At 32.5% G+C, this 24,812-nt stretch overlaps 1 protein-coding gene and 2 long non-coding RNA genes across 4 annotated transcripts in view; 1 reads left to right on the top strand and 2 right to left on the bottom strand.

The window, feature by feature from the left end:
• The window catches only part of LOC127732738 (uncharacterized), a 148,000-nt gene that overhangs the window by 24,809 nt on the left and 98,379 nt on the right, over positions 1–24,812 (bottom strand). The gene's annotated exons all lie outside the window — the stretch shown is intronic.
• LOC127732737 (uncharacterized) overlaps positions 1–24,812 on the top strand; it is a 238,745-nt gene that overhangs the window by 126,763 nt on the left and 87,170 nt on the right. The window lies entirely within an intron of this gene.
• Positions 1–24,812, bottom strand: part of LOC127732712 (nuclear pore complex protein Nup133-like) — a 66,184-nt gene that overhangs the window by 576 nt on the left and 40,796 nt on the right. For both annotated transcript variants that reach the window (XM_052241892.1, XM_052241891.1), the window contains exons 27-33: positions 24,469–24,528; positions 23,981–24,062; positions 22,592–22,653; positions 21,915–21,971; positions 18,808–18,888; positions 17,305–17,372; positions 1,366–1,451 (exon numbers count right to left, since the gene is read on the bottom strand). In XM_052241892.1, the coding sequence (XP_052097852.1) occupies positions 1,366–1,451; positions 17,305–17,372; positions 18,808–18,888; positions 21,915–21,971; positions 22,592–22,653; positions 23,981–24,062; positions 24,469–24,528 (496 nt within the window). The remainder of the gene's footprint in view (positions 1–1,365; positions 1,452–17,304; positions 17,373–18,807; positions 18,889–21,914; positions 21,972–22,591; positions 22,654–23,980; positions 24,063–24,468; positions 24,529–24,812) is intronic.

The following is a 24,812-nucleotide window of genomic DNA, read 5'->3' as shown; positions in this document are numbered from 1 at the left end:
GTTTTCTAGTTTTCACATTGCGTTATGTTTCATTTTATTTGTTTAAATAAACTCCAGAAAATTGTTCCTCCATTTCAGATTTTTTTTATTATCAAATTTATCTGAGATTTTGAATAGTGGCAAACTGCATTCAAATTTGAAAAGGATCTGACTTCAAACAGGCACTAAACAAATGTATGCATGTTTGTGCTTAAAACAATATTTACCATGTGATTTACATTTATAAGGAGCAGAACTTCCCTATCAGTCAGCACTCATTTTTTAAACTTGACTATAAACCTGTCTCCAAATGTAGACATGTGGAAGGTTATATGACCAGTTACCACAATGTGTCGGTGATACTGGAGAATAGTTGTCAGTGAGCTGTTATTTTGTTATTTAATAGACTTTCAAAATTGTAAAATGAGAAGTACAAGAAGTTGAACTGTGAGTTATTACTCACAAACTACCCCACACTATAAGTATTCAGTAAACAGGAAGTTGTTAACTGATGAATCTGAAAATGTATTACTTTGTTCAGCATGCACACATAAAGCTTTTATTTAAAATTTTTGAAAACCCTGAATTGGACTTCCAATGAAACATGTGATGAAAAATTTCATATATTGCCATAATGTGTAAAAATATATAAGTATTTGAAAAACAAGTAATTAATGTGAAAACCCAATACACAGTATATCATGCTCATGTGAAGCTTACTAACAAATTTCAGGAAGATCTGATTCGTAATTCCTGAGAAAATTGTAATTCAAATTTGTTGGGACAGACAGATGTAAAATAGTATACACTAGTATACACGTCTCCCTTCACAGCAGGGGTATAAAAAGCAAATGATGATGTGAATTTCCAAAGAATTTAAATTGGAATACTGTAAACCAACTTATTTTCGCGAGTAGAAAAATATCGCGAATATAAATCGTCGCGAAGATGTAAAACTTGCATCTTTCTTTATTTAATTACATCTAGTAAATTTGAAATAGCGAAACTAAATCGCCGCCAAGAGGGCTAGAAAGGGCTACTCGCGAAATAATGTATTCGCGAAAATAAGTTGGTTTACAGTAATGTGCCTCCAATATAAAAATAGAAGATGTGGTATGATTGCCAATGAGACAACTCTCCACCAGAGCCCAAAAGATGTAAAAGCTAGCAACAATAGGTCACCATACAGCCTTCAACAATAGACAAAACCAATACCACATAGCAAGGCTCCCCCATCTGCGATCCATCAACATTAAGACAAGACAAAAGACTACCACTGATGAGGTTCCTGACTTGGGACAGCACATAAATATGTTGTTGGATTAAACTGAACTTTACATTGCACTTACTGCACACATCCTGCTAGGCTTTAAAAGCTGAACTTACCCTCTCTGTATGCTAAATCTATTACTTTGAAGAAAATTGTATCCTTTATTACATCTTGTGGATCTATTGCCTGGTCATAAACCCAACTGAAAAAAATCATCATAGGTATACTGGTGATAACTTACTGTTTAAAATGAAATTCTCATTTGGCACTATTTCAGTCATATACAAGACTAATAATTAATGTGTTTTCTCATAATTATTCAACAAATTGATATATGAAGAAGGACTAAAACTACTGTGGATTCATTACACGTATTATTTGTTTAATACAAATTTTCTATAGGCTTGTATGCAGACTTTGGCAAAACCACGAAATCAAATATCCAGGAACATGCAAGTTTTCCTCAATCCACGTAAAATTTGTACCCACCAAAATAAATAAATTCACAGTAACTGAATATAGAATAATGATTTTCTTTTATTGAAGGTACACTAAGTTCTTTATGTATAATCTGATAAAAATCAAGACATCTTGCCATCTGAATTCAGACTGGCCAGACAATGAAGATGAATATGTTTAAAGTTTTTATAGAAGGGATAGATCCTGGGAACCAAGTGATAGCAGTAGTTTACTTGATGAATTTAGCATAGGTAAATAAAGCAGAAAAAAATTGAGATTTTCAATTGATTTCGTTTTTTTTCCATTTCATTTTTGATACATACTACAAGGTAACTTTTAAAGAAAAAGAAAAGAAAAAAAGGGTAAATCGTAAAACAAAATTTCCAAGGTCAAACACATGTAGACAAATTCTCTGAAACAAAAGACTGACCGAGAAAAGAAAATTTTCTACTGTCATATTTGAGTATTCTTCTAGTATAATGAGATGTATTTATAGTTTCAATCCTTGAAAAATGTCAATGAATACAAAAAACTTCATTCAAAAGTTTGAAAATATGTTTGGATATCATATTTTGTTTCTTTTCATTACTTTTTTTAAAAACAATTGTGTTTGTGCACAAAAATTTAAATAAAATGTGAAGTATTTGTCCTATCACTGTGTCAAACTATTGACCTTCCTCTTACTCAACAGGTATTGATCAATCATTTAATTCTAATTATCAATATGATGCAAAAGTTAGAGTAACAAGACCAATGCCAAGATTGGACCTGCATCACATGGCACTGATTTGAAGAACAGCCTTTATCTCCATGAAGATTTCAAAAGTATACAAATATAGCCAAATAATCAAAATGCATAAAATTCTCGGACTAATAAATGGTTTATCTGTATAGCACTAATGCCAGATACAACTAATCATAGAAAAATATGTATATTGTGTAGGGTTTGTCTCTGGTAGATATAAGAATATTGCTTTAATGGGAATATTTAGGCCCCAAGTGCAAAGTTTGAATAATGTTAAAGAAAAGAATGATCCAAATCTGTTCAAAATAGGAGGTGCATATCTTTAATCTGTGTGTGATCACTGTGCAAAGTATGAATGATTGTTGAAGGCAAACTGTTGAATTACGGATGGCACAAACTATAGGTACATTATACCTTCTAAAGCATTTAATGACAAAAATGACCAAGTTCAACACATAAAAAACCTGAGAAAAAATGATTTTAATTTGTTAAAAAAAAAAAGATGCACATCTTCAATGTGTGTTCAAATTGTTGTTCAAGGGTAATAACTCTTAAAAGGGGTCAACTGGAGATTTGGCCATTTTGACAATTATTGTTTCAACAACAAAAAATTCGTAAGGGTTCCGCGGAACCCAGTGTCTCACCTACTTTTGCTGTTAATCGCAGGCTCAACAAAAATGAGGAAAAAAATTAATAAAAATATTCCTCTCTATACTATCTTTTGATTGTAAGTAGCTTCTGTCCAAGTTTGGTAAAAATCCAGGATAGTTTATGAATCTAATAAATGTTTTAAAAACTTAAACTGCAGACTGTATGTAATGTTAACTGGAAGAAAAACTAAGTCCATTTATAAGTAAAATACGAAAAAAATGGAACAAAATTTTAACAAAATTTCCTTCTAGATACTAGCTTTTAATCATAAACAAGCTTCTGTCCAAGTTTGGTACAAATCTAAGATGGTTTAAGAAAGTTGTTAAAATTTTAAGAACTTTAACCACAGAGTGAATGTAATGTTTCCTGGCAGAAAAACTAAGTCCATTTACAAGTAAAATACGGAAAAAAGGGAATTTTTTTTTACAAAATTTACTTCTGGATACTATCTTATGATCATAAGCAAGTTTCTGTCCAAGTTTGGTAGAAATCCAGGATAGTTTAAGAAAGTTATTAAAATTTCAAAAACTTTAACCACAGAGTGAATATTTGTGGATGCCGCTGCCGACGACGGAATGTAGGATCGCTATGTCTCGCTTTTTCGACAAAAGTCAAAGGCTCGACAAAAATGGACTTATCAGATTTTGTCCTGCTGTACATTCATGCCTTTACAGTTGTTTCTCTCTTTCTAATACACTTCTTATTAAAACAAATATGGGTAAAAACTTTTATGACAGGGCAATAACTCCTATAAGGAGTTAACTGATGATTTAAGTCCTGCTGATCAATTTTGCTTTTAAAGTTTCTCTCTATTTACTTGAATTTTTGCACAAAAACAGAATATATTAGGTAAAGTTGTCATTCAAGGCAATAACTATCAAGAGACGACCGACACACAATTTTGCTACTTACAGATACTCTATGTGTACTATAGTTTCTACCCCCCTCCCCTAAAAAGAGGGTAGAAAAAAAAATTCATATTTCAAGGGAAATAACTCCTTTAAGAAGTATGCTGACAATTTCTGCCATATTGACTTAGTTGTAGATCTTGTCATGCTGATCATTTTTGTTTTTCAGGTTCTCTTTTCTATAATAGTTATCAAGATAATAGGATAATGCAGTAGCTGAAAGGTATGAAATCCTCTTCCCAAACCACAATTTCTCACAAATAGGTTATATACTTTAAAAATGATTATATACACCATATATAATTGACCTTTTACTTTAAATAACTAAAAAGATCATGTGATATCATTTTATGCAGTCATTTAACAGTGATAATGAGGTCAAGGACAAAGGACTTATGCCAGAAGAAAACTTCAGACCAAAAGTAATCTGAATGCAAGATCTGAAATATAAAGCTTTATACAAATAGTTAACACCAGACACTTCTGCCACTGAGGGATTAGCATTCCTTTGTTTCTAATACTGTGACACAGTTAGGTCACTTACCTCATTTCTTGCTCTATAGCAATACATCAGAAAGAAAATTAACATTTAAATCCATTAGAAAAACAAATTTTCAGGCTTACGTCCCCGTTTTTAAAATCAAATTCTTAAAATGTTTGAATAGATAAAAGTCTTGTTTCTTTCCAAGTAAAAAAAAAATAAAAGTGAAAAATTTAGATGTCTTTTTTTATAAATAAAAATTAATGTAAATCAATTGCATCTATATATTAATATTTGCAACTTTCAGTACAAATCTATGCCAATCCTTTGAGCCAACACAATGGTTAGACACCTGGAGTTCCAAATCATTAAAAAGGTCAACCATTTAGTTTGATTGTTCAAAAGCACTCACATATCCTAATGACTGGAAGTTAACCTTACAAACATTATAGTGTAATTTCTTTTATCATGAAAAATGCAGTTTGTGAGTTTGATTGTTCAAAAGCACTCACATACCCTATTGACTGGAAGTTAACCTTTCAAACATTGCAAAATGAAAATTCTTTACATGTGAAAAATGCTGTGAGTGTATAACAATTAGGTTGAACTGTAAAAAAGACTTTTTATTTTGAAAATGTTAATCTATAATTTAGTATTTAGAAGTGAAAAGTGAAACCTAAGCTTCTTACTATCATATTAGTGAAGTTATTTTTAACAATTTATAATTCATTGTTTATAAGCTGCTTTCAAATTACTTCAGTCCTTTAATTATATACGGTAGAAGACACAAAAGTGATATTCAATGTTTTTACTGTACATTATTTTTTATTGACAAAAGTAAATATTTAATCTATTTGACAATGACCTGACATCTATTTACATTAACTATTGTCACTAACTTCATAGCAAGCATAGTGGTATTAAAATATTTGATCATTTTTATTCAATTGAAACAAAAACAAGGTCAATATGTTAACATCCTTAGCAATGTTTTAATATTCTATCCTTTGTTACTTTTCAAAAAGGACTTTATTAAAAACTCTTAAATTTTAACATGTATCATATACATTGTTTTTTATCAGATTGCAGATAAAATTTATTTTGATGTCACTGATACTTTTAACGCAAGATGCTAAGGTTTTTCATGATTATTTCACTGAATAAAATATTATAACTTAATAAATCAGGCTGGGATCCAGCCATTTTTAAAAGGGGGGGGGGGGGGGGGGGGGGGGGGGGGGGGTTCCAACCATATGTCCCCTTACAAAAGCATTAGTTGTCACACAAAAAGGGGGGTTCCAACCACTGTTTCACCCCCCTCCCACTCGCCCCCCTGGATCCTCCACTGTAAATGTACTGTCATGATTGAAATGATTTTGTAATTTGTATCGTTCTGATAAGTTGAGCCCTTTTCAACTGATTTTCACAGGTTGTTTTGTTGTGCTGTTACACTACTGTCCTGGATTTGGGAGGGTTGGGCATCCGCAAACATGTTTAACCCCACCACATTCTGTCTTTACCTGTCCCAAGTTAGGAGCCTGTAATTCAGTAGCTGTCGTTTCTTGCTGTATACCATATTTGTTTTGTTCTGAATTGAACTGTCATTTCGTGACGTACAGTGACTTATAGTTTCTAACATTTAGTCTCTGGTAGACAGTTGTCTCATTGACAATCTTATCATATCCTCTATATTTTGTATATTGGAGAGTTATTATTCAAAGCCTTACAAAATGACTTTACTTATTTTAAGAATTGGGATTTTTTTCTGTAATCAAAGTGCCTCAGTCTTAGAGGGGGTCATGATTTCAAGATACAATTAATAGTACTCATAATATTTTCAAAAAGTGTGCGTCTTCCAACTAGATATAGGAAGATGTGGTATGAGTGCCAATGAGACAACTCTCCATCCAAGTTACAATTTATAAAAGTAAACCATTATAGGTCAAGGTACGGCCTTCAACACAGAGCATTGGCTCACACCGAACAGCAAGCTATAAAGGGCCCCAAAAAATTACTAGTGTAAAACCATTCAAATGGAAAAACCAACGGTCTAATCTATATAAAAACGAGAAACGAGAAACACGTATGAACTACATAAACAGACGACAACTACTGTAATCAGATTCCTGACTTAGGACAGGTGCAAACATTTGCAGCGGGATTAAACGTTTTAATGGTACCAAACCTTCTCCCTTTTCTGAAACAATAGTATAACATCACAACATAGAAAAACACACTATAAAATATCAATTGGAAGGCTTAACTCAATCAAAAAACGTAAATTAACACACAATGTACGAATAAATTTGACCTGTGACACCTGAATGCAAATACACAGTTAATAAAAAATTACAAGGGATAAATAATTAAAGTCAAAAGTAAATAAACAGGTTTATACAAAGTTACAGTATGATATCACTGTGAAATTTCAAACAATTTATAGAAAATCATCACTTTTGAAGAAACCTGCATCATATTATACACAGGTAAATGAAAATAATTTTGTTGTTAAGTATACTTCTTCTTCTGTGTGTATAAAATCTTCCGTTTAGGAATACCAAGAAATTTCTTTAATATCAATAAAACTAATCTAACACTTGGTACATATGGGGTGAATATCAACAATAAAAATATACAATTAGTGCTAGATAAAACTTCCTGTACAGGTCCAAGAACAGCATCAAGAAATGATTGTAACAGGATGCTGTTACAAAGTCTCCCAAACGAAGCTCCCATAATTCGTAATTCCCAGGGTCGCCTGACATTGGACAAAGTCCAGTGAAAATTGGTTTGGTCCAGTAAAGTTATTTGCATTAGTGATGCCTGGGGACTAACCCTGTATATCAATCAAATCATCTTGGCATGACAAAGCAGAATATATATGGTTTAGGGGTGGGGATCTGGACTATTTACAAGATACTAGAACATTGGGGGTTGGGGGAACCCCTGGGGACTGACCCTATACGTCATTCAAATGTTTGAGACATGTCGAACAGGAATATATATGGTTTAGGGGTGGGGATCTCGACCATTTACAAGATATTAGAACTTTCTCAAATGGCAGGGGGTAGGGATGACCCCTGGGGACTAACCCTGTATATCATTCAAACCATCTTGGTATGACAAACCAGAATATATATGGTTTAGGGGTGGGGATCTTGACCATTTACAAGATATAAGAACTTTCTTAAATAGCAGGGGGTGGGGGTGACCCCTGGGGACTAACCCTGTATATCATTCAAACCATCTTAGCATGACAAACCAGAATATATATGGTTTAGGGGTGGGGATCTCGACCATTTACAAGATAATAGAACTTTCTTAAATGGGAGGGGTGGGGGTGACCCCTGGGGACTAACCCTGTATTTTATTTGATGTGCTTTATCATGACAAACCAAAATATATATGGTTTAGGGGTGGGGATCTTGACCATTTACAAGATATTAGAACTTTCTCAAATGGCAGGGGTCGGGATGACCCCTGGGGACTAACCCTGTATATCATTCAAACCATCTTAGCATGACAAACCAGAATATATATGGTTTAGGTGTTGGGATCTCGACCATTTACAAGATATTAGAACTTTCTCAAATGGCAGGGGGTCGGTATGACCCCTGGGGACTAACCCTGTATATCATTCAAACCATCTTAGCATGACAAACCAGAATATATATGGTTTAGGGGTGGGGATCTCGACCATTTACAAGATATAAGAACTTTCTCAAATGGCAGGGAGTCGGGATGACCCCTGGGGACTAACCCTGTATATCATTCAAACCATCTCAGCATGACAAACCAGAATATATATGGTTTAGGGGTGGGGATCTCGACCACTTACAAGATATTAGAACTTTCTTAAATGGGAGGGGGTGGGGGTGACCCCTGGGGACTAACCCTGTATTTTATTTGATGTGCTTTATCATGACAAACCAGAATATATATGGTTTAGGGGTGGGGGTGACCCCTAAAGACTAACCCTGTATTTCATTTAATGTGCTTTATCATTTAGAACATTTTTAATTAAAAAGATTGTGTCTATCACAAACGGTTTTCAATTAATAATCATTTGAAAATTTTAGAAAATAAAATCCCATAGGGTTCTATAGTAAAACCCTCCTTTCTTTTTGCCCCTCAAAGTACCCCTTTATAAACCCCATTGGAAAAACAAAACCCTGATTGCACCACTAGACATGTTAGTCTAACATATTGTGAAACCCTAAGTTAATCTGACAAGCGGTTTTGGAGAACGGGTGCGGACAAGTTCAAATTTAAAAGCGGCGGAAGAGGAAGAAGAAGAAGAAGAAGAAGAATAATAATAATAATAAGAACTGAGCAAAAACAATAAGTCTTCCCAAACTTCGTTTGGGAGACTTAATAAAAAAATCATGCATCAGAGACTAAAATCAACTAAAATACATCCCAGGGATTTAGTATTTTAACGTCATGAACAGTCAAAGAAGACATGACTTGTGCAATGCCAAAAATAAATGTATCGACAGGTAATAGGATAGTTAGGAGTGACTTCTTTATAGATAAAAATGAACGTGTGTGTGTCTCTATACATCCCGTTTGAAAAGAAAATACAAATTTAGTTATGTTTTAATTTGCTAATGACAAAATCGATGTTAGTGCCAATGTAAACTATATTCAGAGATCTAATTACAACACTGGTACGATGACCCTTACTAATAAGTTTGTTTAAAGGTTCGATGAGTTTACACGGATCACATAGTGATTTCTGCGCTTTAAGTACAATATTACCATAAAATTTAGGATGTGAAATACCATTTTTAATAAGTTTTCTACAGGTACAGCCAAATCTACTAATCAAATCTTTGTATCTATGAAAGAATTTAGTAAAAGTTTCAAGTAATTTATAATAACGAAACCCCTGACTTAATAATTTACCAGTGATGCATTGATTACGTTCGTTAAAATCTATAACATCACTACACACACGGCATGGAAATGATAATTCTACATTGCGTTTCCAAAGAACATATTATTGTATGAGTATATTAATGCACAAATATCTTTTAATATAAAATTTTACCGTCAACAGAGCAACTCAGGATTGACTTTTTCTACGACCAAATTGATTTTTTGTTTTATATTCAACAAAGTGCATTTGAATATTTAGGTTCAATTTCAATTTTCACCATTTGTGGTTATTTACATTGAGTTAAAAAAAAAACAAGATCCAGTTCATCATGATGGTTTGGTGTGAATTTATCTCAAAAACATTGAGTTATAATTATGCATCTCTAAATGTCCACTCTTTCCCAGAAAATGGTTATTCTTCAAAGAAATATTCCTATAAAAAAAGTAAATAATTTCACTTATAAATCCACGAAATTACCATGCCAGGTCACTAATTATTGTTTGTGGTTGTCTACCTCCAACACTGAGAAAGCCTGATACTACCATTTTTGTGAAGTCAAGTATGTAATATAAAATAAGGAGATGTGGTATGATTGCCAATTTATTAATGAGACAACTATCCATCCAAGTTCAAATGAAGTGGAAGAAAGCAATTATAGGTCTTCAACAATGAGAATAAAATGCTTCACTGAGCGCAGCCTGATACAACCGCAGAGGTCAAACCCTGAACAGTTGGGGCAAATTTGATACTGTCTGAATTTGGATTGTGATCAAATTTTTGACATAATATAGGTTTCTGACACAAAATAAATGTGGTCAAAGATCTTATAAATCCATTGCGTAATACTGTGCAATTGAAGATTACTTCTTGAAACTTTTCAATATTCGAAATTTTAAAAATATGGAAAAAAAAAATATGAATCCCTTAGAAAAATTGGGAAAAAAACCCCCCCCACAACTTTTTGAAACCCCTCTTGGAGCAATAACCCCAAAACTCAATCCCAGCCTTTCCTTTTTAGTATAGAACCTTGTAGTACAATTTCAGAGAGATCCATACACTTACACACAAGTTATTGTCTGGAAACTAGAAAAATGCTTGTTTTTGGCACTTTTTTGGCCCCTAATTCCTACATGTTTGGGACAATTAACCCCAAACTCAATCCCAGCCTTCCCTTTGTTATATGGAACCTTGTGGTACAATGTCAGAGAGATCCATACACTTACACACAAGTTATTGTCTGGAAACAAGAAAAATGCTTGTTTTTGGCCCTTAATCCCTATACTGTTGGCCCCCATAACCCCTAAAATGAATCCCAACCTTATACTTGTCATATTAAACATTGTGGTACAATTTCAGAGCAATCGAAATACTTATACACAAGTTATTATCCTGAAACTAGAAAAATGCTTGTTTTGGGTCCCTTTTTGGGTTGCCTAATTCCTAAACAGTTGGGACCATCATCCCCAAAATCAATCCCAACCTTCTTTTTGTGGTATTGAACCTTCTTAAAGTTATTGTCCGGAAACCAATGTGTCTTCGGACGACGACGCAGACGACGACATCATACCATTTTACGATCCCAAAATTTTTTTGCCGGTCATATAAAAACCAAAACCGTATAGTCAGCTATATAAGGCCCCGACATGAAAAATATGAAGCAATCCAATTGAGATAACTAACGACCTAATTTAAAACAAAACAATCAACCAAAAATGTGCTTCGCCAAGCGCAGCTGGATACAACCGCAAAGGTCCAACCCTGAATAGTTGGGGCAAAAATGGATACAATATTCAAGCTTGATACAGGTCTGAATTTGGATTGTAATTAAATATTTGACACATTATAGGTTTCTGACACAGAATAAATGTAGTCAAAGAACTTGGAATTGGTCATATGATTTGAATTTATATTCAATTGAAGATTTCTTGCTGTTGTGCAATACACTGTGCTGTTGCGCAATACTTAGTAAATCTGTTTTCAGACTATATACAAAGAATTAGCAAAATAAATTGTGACCCTAAATTTTTTTTTAGAAAATTGACCCCCCCCCAAATAATTTTTTTTTTTACACACCCCCACCAAAAAAAATAATGGAAAATTGATAATTTCTTAAATCTTGAGGGAAAAAAATTGACCCCCCACAAAAAAATTATTCTACTTGTGGTACTGAACCTTGTGGTATAATTTCAGAGCAATCAAAATACTTGTACACAAATTATTGTCCTGAAACTAGAAAAATGCTTGTTCTGGGCCCCTTTTTGGCCCATAATTCCAAACGGTTGGGACCTTCACCCCCAAAAACAATCCCAACCTTCCTGTTGTGGTATTGAACCTTTTGGTTAAATTTCATAGAGATCCATACACTTAAACTAAAGTTATTGTCCGGAAACCAAATGTCTTCTTCTTCTGACGACGACGACATGATAGCAATATATGAACGCAAATTTTTTGCAGTCGTATAAAAACAAGTATGACAGACATGACACGATGACAACCACTGTACTACAGGCTCCTGACTGTGCACAGGCACATACAGAATGTGGCGAGGTTAAACATGTTAGTGAGCACTCAACCCTCCCTCCTACCCTGGGACAGTGGTGTAACAGCAAAACATAAGAACAAACATGAACTATAAAAATCAGTTGAAAATGGCTTAACCCATATATGAGGATCCTCCCCAACCTGCTAAACTAATTCTGATCCTTGTAACAGTTTGTGGGGTTGATAATCTTAACACTGTCACTGGGGAGGATGTGTAATTGTCTTTGAGTCATTGTTGACCCTGCTGTCAGTTCAGAACTTCTTGATCATGCTGAAGGTACTTTGGTGTCCGCATTGGAGTGTGAAATAGTGAGTATTTCTTTGCCGAGTTTCAACATCAAAACCTTCCGATCGATGACGATGTGAACTTTTGACAACATTCACTTTTCTAACAATGCCAGTATTTACCTTTAATCATCCTTGGCGTGTGCCATAAACAGAAGCCCTATCGAGTAATTAATATTCGATCACATGTTGATTTTGTTCTATCAAACTATCATCACTTGTTAATTAGCATTGGACTTGTTGGGCCGTTCAATCAAATAAGTTCAATACACTCCGGTTTTTACATTTTCAATTTATAGTAACTCGAATAATTCAGTCGTTATATTCCACTGCTCTTCGATGGCTACATTAAAAGTGTCTTGAAAACTGCCCAAAGCATTTTTGAGTGATTGTCCGAAAACTTGAAAATCCCCCCTTTTTTATGAATAAAATCCCATAACTCCGGAGTGTAAAATCTAAAATTTATAAAATTCAAAAGGGAGCTTACGTCAATAGATATATACAAGTCACCAAAGTTTCATGAAAATTGGTTAAAGTGTATTCTAGTTCGACATGTTGACGATGGACGGACAACAGTATACCATAATATGTCCTGTAAACGGGTGTATAAAAAAATTGGAAAAAAGTAACATTTCAGGGGCGCAAACTCCAAAATAAATATCAAATTTTTCTCCAATTGTCAGGGTGGATACAGATTGCAAAATACAATTAATTTCCCCATAGGCACCAAAAGTAGCCTTTTTCAGGATATAGACATTAGAAGGTTGGTTTTAAGAATGAAACCTTGCTAGAATTAAAGAAAATTTAGTCTACAAAATATTGATTCCTGTTGCCTTTTCTTAACGCAAATTGTACTTAAGGTAGATAGGGTGTCTTCCTCCATCTTGGATTTTGAAATACCAGAAAACAATCGGTCTAGATCTTTAATAAAAGGTGCAAATTTTGAGAGTAGTAGGTAATTCATGTGTACGAAATTTCATTTCAATATAGAAAATGACATATTTTATCATATTTATGATTGTATTTTACAAAAAAACGGAATACTTTTGTTTGGTTCTATTTTTTCCAACTTTGCCACATAAGGAGAGGCAACTCAAATATAAGGGCAGATAATTCAGATAAAGTTACTTTTACAATAGAATGTGTTAGGAATTTACCTATTTTATTATGTAGCAAGAAAACGGGTCCCGTGACCCCATTTTTTCTTTTTCTTATCTGAAAGCATACTATTAGAGCTATCTTCTCATATTTTATCTCAAAATTTTATGGTGCAGTTTTCGTTTTATGGCAGAAAATTGGGTTTTCCATGCATAATCTATACAAAATCTGTCAATATTGCACAACCTGTAGCGTGAAAATAAGCCCTGTGACCCATTCTTTTTATTATTTTTTTTTAAAAAGCACGATATAAACTACATTTTGTCAAATTATTAAAACATTCTATGGATTATAATTTAGACACCCCATCTACCTTAACTCCCTTGCCTATCAATTCTGCATTTAAAAACATGTGTCTCATCGTAGTGTAGAAAAGACTTCTCAGTTCCTTTAGGGCGAAGGAAAATATATAATTTTAAATTTGGTATAATACAGAGTGCACAAAGTGTCTAGTAATAAAAAATACTGGATGCACACATATACCAATCAGGATTAGACATACTTTTAATTCTGAATATCATGATATCTTCATAAAATGGCTGTGCCCATAATATTTAATGTTTTATTGTAACCTATACAGTATTTAATATTTTATAAAATATTGCAATGTATGGCGCAGCAGATGCACAAACATATGTGCCACATATATATATCAACTTCAAAACATTCTCATTACTCTCTGAACTTTCCTAAAAAGAATTTCAGAGGTGGCCCTAGTTTAAACATAATATTTTATTTCCTGATTTTTAGAGTAAATGCGGTTGTGTTAATCAGGATCAGAAGATAATGCCTTTTTACTCCCATGATTCTTCATAGGCTAAACTGATCCAATATGTAACTGCGATGATGAATTTTAAACAACAATTTTAAATGAAACCATTTTCTTATAAAAGTGTATTTTTGAAACAGACTATAGCATTTCAAAATATCAAAAAACGTGGAAATATTTGTATTTCAACATTTAACTATTCTATAAATTCAAAATGTCATGCCTATTTTTTTTCTTTCTAGTTTGCAATTCAAGTGAATACTTTAGTGTTTTAAAAATTGAAAACAACACATCATAAATTTCATGCGTCCGAAGTGCTTTTCTGGATTTACCTTCATCTGGAAGGCTCAAAACCGAATATTTGAAAGCCAAGGATGTATAAGAACCAAAACAGTTGATGAGCTACATGATAAAAAAGAACCTAAAAAATAGCCAAATACATTTTATGTCAACTTTGCCCGAGGGTTCATTTCTGTCTATTTTCACTGAATTTGGTAGTTTCTATAGCAGCATTTGGGTCGAGTACGTCATGTTTAAATTGGTTAATGCTGATCCTTTTTGCTGTTTAGAATTTCTATCTAGCTTTTATATAGTTTCTGTAAAAAAAAACAACACAAAAATGTCTATCAAGGGCAATAATGAGGAATTGACTCCAAAGACCTATAGATCTTGTCCTGCTGATCATTTTTGCCATTTACAGTTTTCTGCTATCTATTATAGTTTTAAGATAACAGCCAAAAATCCTCCCAAAATGGTAAAAATCATCCGTTAAGGGAAATAACTCCTATAATGAGTTGCATGACAGTTTTGGTCAAAATAAGGGTAAGTAGATCTTGACATTCTTAGCATTTCTACCCGAATAGAATTCTATAATTGTTTCCAAGACAAAAGACAATATCTATGTTCTATTTTAAGCCTTGGCAGCCCTGTTGGTTGATAGGAGGGATCATCAGGCACATTTTTAAAACTAGATACACTTATTATGATTGTGGCAAAGTTAAGTTTCATTTGGTATAGTAGTTTTAGAATGGAAAACTTTTGTAAAAGTTATCAGATGAGGACAACAGACGATGACAGAAGATTGACGTCAAGTGATGGCAAAAGCTCACACTGGCCCTGTGGGCCAGGTGAGCTAAAACTGTAAAAGTCCCATTATTCCTAAAAAGGATTAAGTTTGATAAGGCCCAAGTATTTAAAGCTAAAATTGAATCACAATGAATCATAGCTAAAACAATGACTAGAAAGGAAATAGGTCTTTTTGTAAAAAAAAAATATCATGTGTTAGAGTTATTTTCATGTCATTACAAATAGCTTTTGTTTTGATTTCCACAGAAAATCAATGAAAACTAGTCAACTTTCATTGAATTTTAGGACTGGAAACATAGAGCACATGCATCGACAAAAAAGATCTTTTAACATTATGTGTTTTTTAACAACTTACATATCTGACTTGAATATTTAGCCAGCGCTGTATGTTTCCTAGGCCTAAATTTGGTTGAAATCCAAAGGATTTTGTCAACTTTCACCAAAATCTCTATTTCGGGGCTATTTGGGATGAGAATGTCAACACTTTATAAGAAAAATTTGATAAAAATTTGACAAAAATAGTCCTGTTTCACTTTCTTACATGTCTTTACATCAACTTGAAACATTTTTTTATAGAGAAACAATAGACCTAATATTGGGGACAAATATGGCACTTACCACTTACTCCTTTGTTAGATCTAAACTGTGGTACAAAATGATCAATAACACATGATGGCAAACAAGCCTACTTAGTATGAAAGTTTTCTGTCAAACAAGCTCAGAGAAGTAGCGTTCTCTAAGTGTTTCAGACAGACAGACTGATTGAAGGATACTATTACCATATCTCAAATGGCATGGGACAATTCTAACAATTGTGACTGATTACAATTTTTTAGATAAATATTTTACACATCAAGTACAAATGATGTCAAAACTAGTTATCTTGTCTTGGATAAATGCCAAAATTATGACATGAAATACATAACAAATTTTCAGTGCCAAAATCATTAGTTCATATATCCAGGTTCTGCACAGATTTTTTAATGAATTATCAAACGTCACATATAGAACATAACATTGATGCATAAATAAATCACCCTGAACACAACCCATCCTTTGGACTTTGAATGAAAGATATTGGAATGACCTCCCCCTCCCCCGTCAACATAAAACAAGAATAAGTGTGTCAAGCTCTGGGTAAATAAAATTGAGAATGGAAATGGGGAATGTGTCAACGAGACAACAACCCGACCAAAGAGCAGAAAACAGCCCAAGGTCACGAATGGGTCTTCAACACAGCGAGAAAATCCCACTTTAAAAAATTTTAATTTTGCATATATTTCAGAAAGTTCATATAAAAAATTTTACAGTAGATGTTCAATTATACAAATGCTGATTTTTTTTATTGGCTGAAAGACGAATCATTTGATTTTGTCATATGTTTTTATTTTGCATGAAAACAACCCATGCATATGAAAGTAACCCAAGATTATATAAATATTAGCTGTACCCACCTATTTAATCAACACTATTTTTCATTGCATTGTTAGGGTAAACCCTGCAATCAATTATCCTTTGGATAAAAAAAATCGCAAATTTATCAATTTTACAATATATATTGTAAATATGAATAATTGATAGAAATTAGTTACCATAATTTATTATCCCATGATGCATGTATGATAATTATTGTTGATAATATCTTATATGCTTCGTAATTTGAAATTGACATTTTTTTCTTTTCTTTTCAGACAGAACATCATATTTTGTAATGTTCTGCACAATCATTAACGACCAGAACATGTACATTCTATTCAAACATAGGGATAGCAGAATAATAGATAAATACAAACTGGGTCATGGGAATATTATGCTTCCCAATGTAACATACAATTAAGTTTATGGTTTGGAAACTGTTATGACCTAAAAACTTCAATCATAGTTAGGAAGCAGCTAGGCTTTGGTCATGCATTATTAATAACAATGTATGGATCTAATCCTCGATGCAATAAAATGAATTCCACACACTGAATTTTTAAGGAATTCATCAAGCAAACTTTTGATCAAGGAAACTAACAGCCATTTAATATAAAAAAAAAGGTGTAAGACTGAGTAATTCTTTATCATGATCAAGTCCAACAATAACTTACCTATTTCTTAAAATTGCTCTAGTCCAGATATACAACCTCAAAGATTCAAAGTCAATATTTTCATCATCCTGTTAATAAAGTAATAAAAACAGGTTAATGCAATGTCATCTCACCATATTTCTAAACATTTTTTAAAAATTGATTAATATCAATTACAGGTACTGCTCAAACAGGAACACGACTGGTTGACTTGGACAGTTTAATATAACTTGCTATTCAATTGGCCTTCTTTTACCGTAGGGATTCCTATACTTTAGGGTTAGCGTTCATTTATGGTTAGGTTAAGGGCTGCTCTAGGTAAGGGTTAGTGTAAAGTTGTAGGGTTAGGGCTAGTGTTAGGGTTAGGTATGGGTTATGGTAAATTTTAGGGTTAAGGATAGTTAAGTATAGCTCTATAGTTGGGACCCCTAAAGTAAAAGAAGGCCATTCAATCTAATTGCATGACTCTTATTAGCTATTTTGCAAGTCAGCACACCTGCCATGTTTGACATCAGGTGTTTCTACATCAACTACTGACTTACAAATATATCAAATAATGTAAATACTTTTATTTTAAATTTTAATAGGTATTCATTCATTTACCTATCACTTTGAAAAAGGGTATACTAGTCATAACCCTTTTTATATCCATCATTCACATTGATTGCTCCACTTTACAATAGATATAAGAAGATAATATGAGAGTTTTATAAGTACATAAACATGCACAAATTTTTAACAATAATAGTGAAATTTAAATCTAATCTACAAAAGGAGGCTCTCAAAATGGCAACAAAGATTTCAACTTTCCATATATGGATGGAAGACTCAAAAAGAGTTTTTGCAAACAAAATGGAATTTCCCTCTGAAGATTAGTCTCCTAACAGAGCGGTCAAATCTCCCTCTTTTCAAAAAAAATCTCCCAATTCCTCAATCTTTTACAATGACTTTGTCATAAGTAGTAGTTTGTCCTGTTCAATTTAACAAATCATTGTCAATAAATTGATTGTTTACAAAATATAGAGAGCCCAAGCTACCTGACAAATTGTTTTAATTATTAATTTATAATTGGTTGGACCATTTGAATATTAATTGTAAGAACCTGTGAAACAGTATTGATAAAATCATTTTTTAGGTGAAAGAACTAAGAACAATCCAATGTACTACACAAATCTTTTTCATGTGACCACTTGTTTTCCTCCATTCTCTGGTATAATCATTTTTATGTGTTGAAGGGGAAATAAATCTGTTATAAAATAGTTATATCTATAGTCTTGAAAAATTAATAAATCAAACCATTAGGTTTTAACTTTATTTTGGACAAATGTTTATAACTTAGTAGGGAAAACAGTAGCAACTGGTTTAAATTCCCTGAAATTTGCTAGATGAATAGGGTTTTAATGTTTCCCTCAATTTCCTGGTCATGAAGTTTGCTATGCACAGAACATTTTAGCATGTTTAAATAATTCTTATGACAATTTTGGTCAAGATACCATAAACTTTTATTAACAGTTTAACAATTACCTTGTCAATATACTGTAGTAGATCTAAGGCTTTCTTGAAATCAAACTCATTAGCATCAATATTGAAGTCACTGATATATTGCTACAAGAAGGGATAAATCATTAATCTATTATTTGTGTATATAGCAAATGAAGCAAAGCCAATTCTTCTGTACTTCATCATAGCACAATATTTAAGTGGGGATTTGATACAGCTTTACATTGTATTGTCATTTTATTTCAACTTGAGATATGTTGTAGTGTGAAATGAGTTTTTGAAAATAAACAAATCAAACATAGGTTACCTTGCTTGTTTTAGAGAAAACGAGTCTAAAATTTTATTGAATTTGTTAAAATTTTCTGCAAATGGTATTTTTGGACAGGAAATCTCTTATACAGTCGACTCTCGTTATCTCAAAGTCAGTCGGACCAGAGAAATATTTCGAGATACCTGTAGTTCAACTCAAACGAATACCAGAAGTTTGACAGACTAAGGGATGCAACTCTTGCTTAGCTTGGTAAGGCTAGAATAAATCCTGATGGGATCCATATTCTGGTATGAGATCGATGTATCTGTATGTAATAAGCTCAAAATGATAAATTTGCCAACCTTTAATGAGGATTCTTACACGTTTCTAATATTTTCATATGTGTTGGCTTTCATTTGTTCATTTTGAACAAGAGTGCACACGCTGAAATGTCTCGCCTACTATACTGACCATTGATTTTATGTTGATAGTCCTACATATAAAGTTTTACTACAAGTATCACATTAACATTTATGATCCAAGAAAATGAGGTCAAGGTCAGATAAACCAAGTCAGAAATACATGTACACCTTTAATACAATCCCTCCATACACAGAATATAGATGACCTATTGCTTATAGTATAAAAGAAACAGACCAAACCATGGAAATTCTATATTGACCAATGAACCATGAAAATGAAGTCAAGGTCATTTGAACCCTGCCAGACAGACATGTACACATTTAAATCATTCCAAATATAGTTGACCTATTGCTTAAGGTATCTAAGAAAAAAAGTTAACCAGGAAAACTGAACATTGACCAATCAACCATGAAAATGAAGTGAAGGTCAGATGATACCTGCCAGACAGACATATACACCTTCCAATTATTCCATACACCAAATATAGTTGACCTATTGCTTAAAGTGTAAGAAAAACAGACCAAAACACAAAAACTTAACATAAGCAATGAACCATGAAAATGAGGTCAAGGTCAAATAAAACCTGCCAGACTAACATGTACATCATTAAATATTTCCATACATCAAATATAGTTGACCTACTGCATACAGTATTAGGAAAACAACCCAAAACACAAAAACTTAACATTTAGCAATAAACCTTGAAAATGAGGTCAAGGTCAAATAAAACATGCCAGACTGACATGTATATCGTAAAATATTTCCATACACCAAATATAGTTGACCTACTGCATACAGTATTAGAAAAACAGACCAAAACACAAAAACTTAACATTGAGCAATGAACCGTGAAAATGAGGTCAAGGTCAAATAAAACTTGCCAGACTGATATGAACATCGTAAAATATTTCCAAACACCAAATACAGTTGACCTATTGCATACAGTATTAGAAAAACAGACCAAAAAATGAGGTCAAGGTCAGATGACACCTGCCAGTTGGACATGTACACCTTACTATCATTACATACACCAAATATAGTAGACCTATTGCTTATAGTATCTCAGATATGGACTTGACCACAAAAACTTAACCTTGTTCACTGATCCATGAAATGAGGTCGAGGTCAAGTGAAAACTGTCTGACGGGCATGAGGACCTTGCAAGGTACGCACATACCAAATATAGTTATCCTATTACTATAATATGAGAGAATTTAACATTCCAAAAAATCTGAACTTTTTTTTCAAGTAGTGAAAATGAGGTCAAGGACATTGGATATGTGACTGAGGGAAACTTCGTAACATGAGGCATCTATATACAAAGTATGAAGCATCCAGGTCTTCCACCTTCTAAAATATAAAGCTTTTAAGAAGTTAGCTAATGCCGCTGCCGCCGGATCACTATCCCTATGTCGAGCTTTCTGCGACAAAAGTCGCAGGCTCGACAAAAACCTCTGGAAAATGTGGCTTCATATTTTGTGGGAAATTCCCTTTCAGAATTCAGTTTTTTTTCAAGAATCCTCCCAAATTAAATATGCAGAGCAAATATTAGTATCACAAATATTAGTCTTCTGTTTCTTTTGAAAACAACAAAAAAACTTAATTGTACATTTGTAACTCATTCTATGAGTAATTTTGCACATTTATAATTGCTTTAACAGTTATCTCCCCTGACACTGTATTCATTGCCTCTTTAAAAAAAATTCACTTTGATAAAAAAAACAATGCATGGATTTACTAATATAATTGTTAATATTTATTTTAAATATCATTATGCTTAGAATTTTTTCTTTTATATCAATTCATAAAATCATAATATAATAAAGAGCTGCGTCATGAGCGCATGATACGCCTGTTGGCTTTTTCAATTTCAACGAATAAAGTTCCATAACTCCTCAATGTCATATCAGAAATTTATAATAAAATAAAAATGGAGATTATTTTAATAGATATTAACCAGTAACCAAAGTTTCACGAAAACTGCTCAAAGCTTTTTTGAGTAATTGTCCGAAAACTAGAAAAAAAAAACTTTTTTATGAATAAAATCCTATAACTCAGAAACGTAAAATCTTAAATTTATATAAAAGGAAAGGGAGCTTATGTCCATAGATATAAACAGTTCACCAAAGTTTCATGAAAATTGGATAAAGCATTTTTAAGTTATTGTTCGACATGTTGACAACGGATGGACAAACAGACAGACAATGATTTACCATAATACGTCTCGTAAACAGGCGTATAAAAATAAGATGAGGTGGATTGCCAATGAGACAACTCACCACCAGAGACCAAGTTTTTTTTTTTTTTATTTTTTTTTAGACTTTATACAATACACTGAATGACATTATGTAACTATTATAAAGTAGATACTTAAAATTTGATATAAGAATCTTTTTTCATTAAATTGACTTGAAGCTGATTCATTTTTGATAAAAATAACATATAATTAATATCTTACTTGTATTATTTCTACTGGTTGTAATACTCTCATATTATCTTCTTCCATTCCTAAATGCTGCAAATATACAAAATCATATACCATTACTCAAACATGGTTCTAGTAAAACTACAATTTATCAACCACAGACAATAATTGATTTTTTGTGTATTCATAGAAATTATTGTTTTGTATATTCATAGAAAAATGAAAACTTGGATGAATGACAGAAGATTCACGGATGCATCTGTTATCCGCATTATAAAGCATTACAGAAAAATATAATAGTTTATTTATTTGCATGACTAGTATGGTCATGGCACTGATCAACTGTAAAAAAGACAAACTTCAGTTACATCATAGTATGGTCATGGCACTGATCAACTGTAAAAAAGACAAACTTCAGTTACATCAAAGTAGAACTGTTTTATTTTGCCAAAAATTAATCAAATAAACAGGGGATTAAAAAAACAAAGAAATTCATGGTTATATAGAACTCATGTAATATGTTAATAATCATACCTCTATATAAGTGTATATGTAAATTTTACAAATACAAACATGTACATATGATGTTAATTTTGTAATATAGGATAATTATGTACATATTTTTGTGTATAATAATAAAAATCAAAATCCTAAAAATGACAGAAGATTATACTGACTCTATGGAATAAACAATAATGAAAATACATTACCTGTATGACCCGAGCAGGTAGTTGTTCCTGATGGGTTATTAAATCTTGTTCTCGATTAATATCTGCAATGTAGAAATAACATCTGAATCCTTATACAGTTGATTCAAATACCAAGCAATAATAATCAATCTGATTACTGGATTTCAATATTTGGACGATCTTTATAACTGCTTGTAATCTTTGTTTGTCACAACATTGGTTTACATTACTTCTCTGCATATTCTGAACTGTTCAACAGTTGTCTAACACAATCTGCACATTACATTTACAACATCAAAAAGTTTAGTGTTAATCATAATGGAAGATAACTCATATGCAAAAAGTAAAACTTTTGCAGTATGTGGGTACTTATATTTACATGAAAACCTTCTTTCTAAAAGCTCTACCTGTAGTCTCAATCAGATTACTTACCATCAATATGGTCTTCTGTAAAAACTTCTTTCTAAAAGCTCTACCTGTTGTCACAATCAGATTACTTACCATCACTTCTTTCTAAAAGCTCTACCTGTAGTCTCAGATTACTTACCATCATGAAAAACTTCTTTCTTAAAGCTCTACCTGTAGTCTCAATCAGATTACTTACCATCATGCAAAACTTCTTTCTAAAAGCTCTACCTGTAGTCTCAATCAGATTACTTACCATCAATATGGTCTTCTGAAAAAACTTCTTTCTAAAAGCTCTACCTGTAGTCTCAATCAGATTACATACCATCAATATGGTCTTCTGTAAAAACTTCTTTCTAAAAGCTCTACCTGTAGTCTCAATCAGATTACTTACCACCATGAAAAACTTCTTTCTAAAAGCTCTACCTGAAGTCTCAATCAGATTACTTACCATCATGAAAAACTTCTTTCTAAAAGCTCTACCTGTAGTCTCAATCAGATTACTTACCATCAATATGGTCTTCTGCAAAAACTTCTTTCTAAAAGCTCTACCTGTAGTCTCAATCAGATTACTTGCCATCACTTCTTTCTAAAAGCTCTACCTGAAGTCTCAATCAGATTACTTACCATCATGAAAAACCTCTTTCTAAAAGCTCTACCTGTAGTCTCAATCAGATTACTTGCCATCACTTCTTTCTAAAAGCTCTACCTGAAGTCTCAATCAGATTACTTACCATCATGAAAAACTTCTTTCTAAAAGCTCTACCTGTAGTCTCAATCAGATTACTTGCCATCACTTCTTTCTAAAAGCTCTACCTGAAGTCTCAATCAGATTACTTACCATCATGAAAAACTTCTTTCTAAAAGCTCTACCTGTAGTCTCAATCAGATTACTTGCCATCACTTCTTTCTAAAAGCTCTACCTGAAATCTCAATCAGATTACTTCCCGTCATGAAAAACTTCTTTCTAAAAGCTCTACCTGTAGTCTCAATCAGATTACCTACCATCAATATGGTCTTCTGTAATAACTTCCTCTCTTGGATCATCAGCAGCTAAACCTGCCAATTTACTAAGACTCAACAAGGTCTGGAAATTAAGAATCATAATATGACCGTTTTTATTATCATGATATTATTATAGCAGTAAGGTAGTATGGGAGTATAAATAAAAAAATGATAGAATTTTTTCATACTTTGCCAAAACGTGGTATATATTGAGAAATGTTCAAAAGTATGATAAAAATGATAGGTAACCAAGCATGTTTTCAAGCTACAGATTGTGAAAAAATGCCACATTTTGTATGGATTATACAGAGAACAAGCATCATTATGTGAGTAAAAGGTAAACTGAATGATAGAATCTTAAAATAAAATATGAAAAGATGGCTCGTATAATGCTATTAGATACACATGATTCTATGAAAAGTTCTATGAAAACCAGTATTTGGTTTAGGCAGAGCTGTGGAAAAAATTTACCAAAATCAGAAATTTACCTTTTTCTTTGCTAAGCAGCCAACTTCTAACCTGGCAAGGTCAAGTAATGTGTTGTGAGCCTAATAAAATAAAAACTGTAGAAATATGATATTCATCTTTGTCATTACAGTTACCATGATAAACATATGTATAATGATTAAAAACATTTATATAAATATATGTGAAACCAGTGAGAAATGAAAAGAAACAACAAATATGATGTAGTGTCTTAATGGCATTTTCATACAGAAACATAAAATATGGTTCTCTTCAAAACTTAATCCTAAACAACACATGTATACCAGTAAGCTCACATATAATATCTAATTTAAAACACTTCTTAAAAGTTAATCATTTATATCTG

This window comes from Mytilus californianus, unplaced genomic scaffold (genome assembly GCF_021869535.1).
Source record: "Mytilus californianus isolate M0D057914Y unplaced genomic scaffold, xbMytCali1.0.p SCAF_26, whole genome shotgun sequence".
NCBI lineage: Eukaryota > Metazoa > Mollusca > Bivalvia > Mytilida > Mytilidae > Mytilus > Mytilus californianus.
This window is presented reverse-complemented; position numbering and strand designations above follow the sequence as displayed.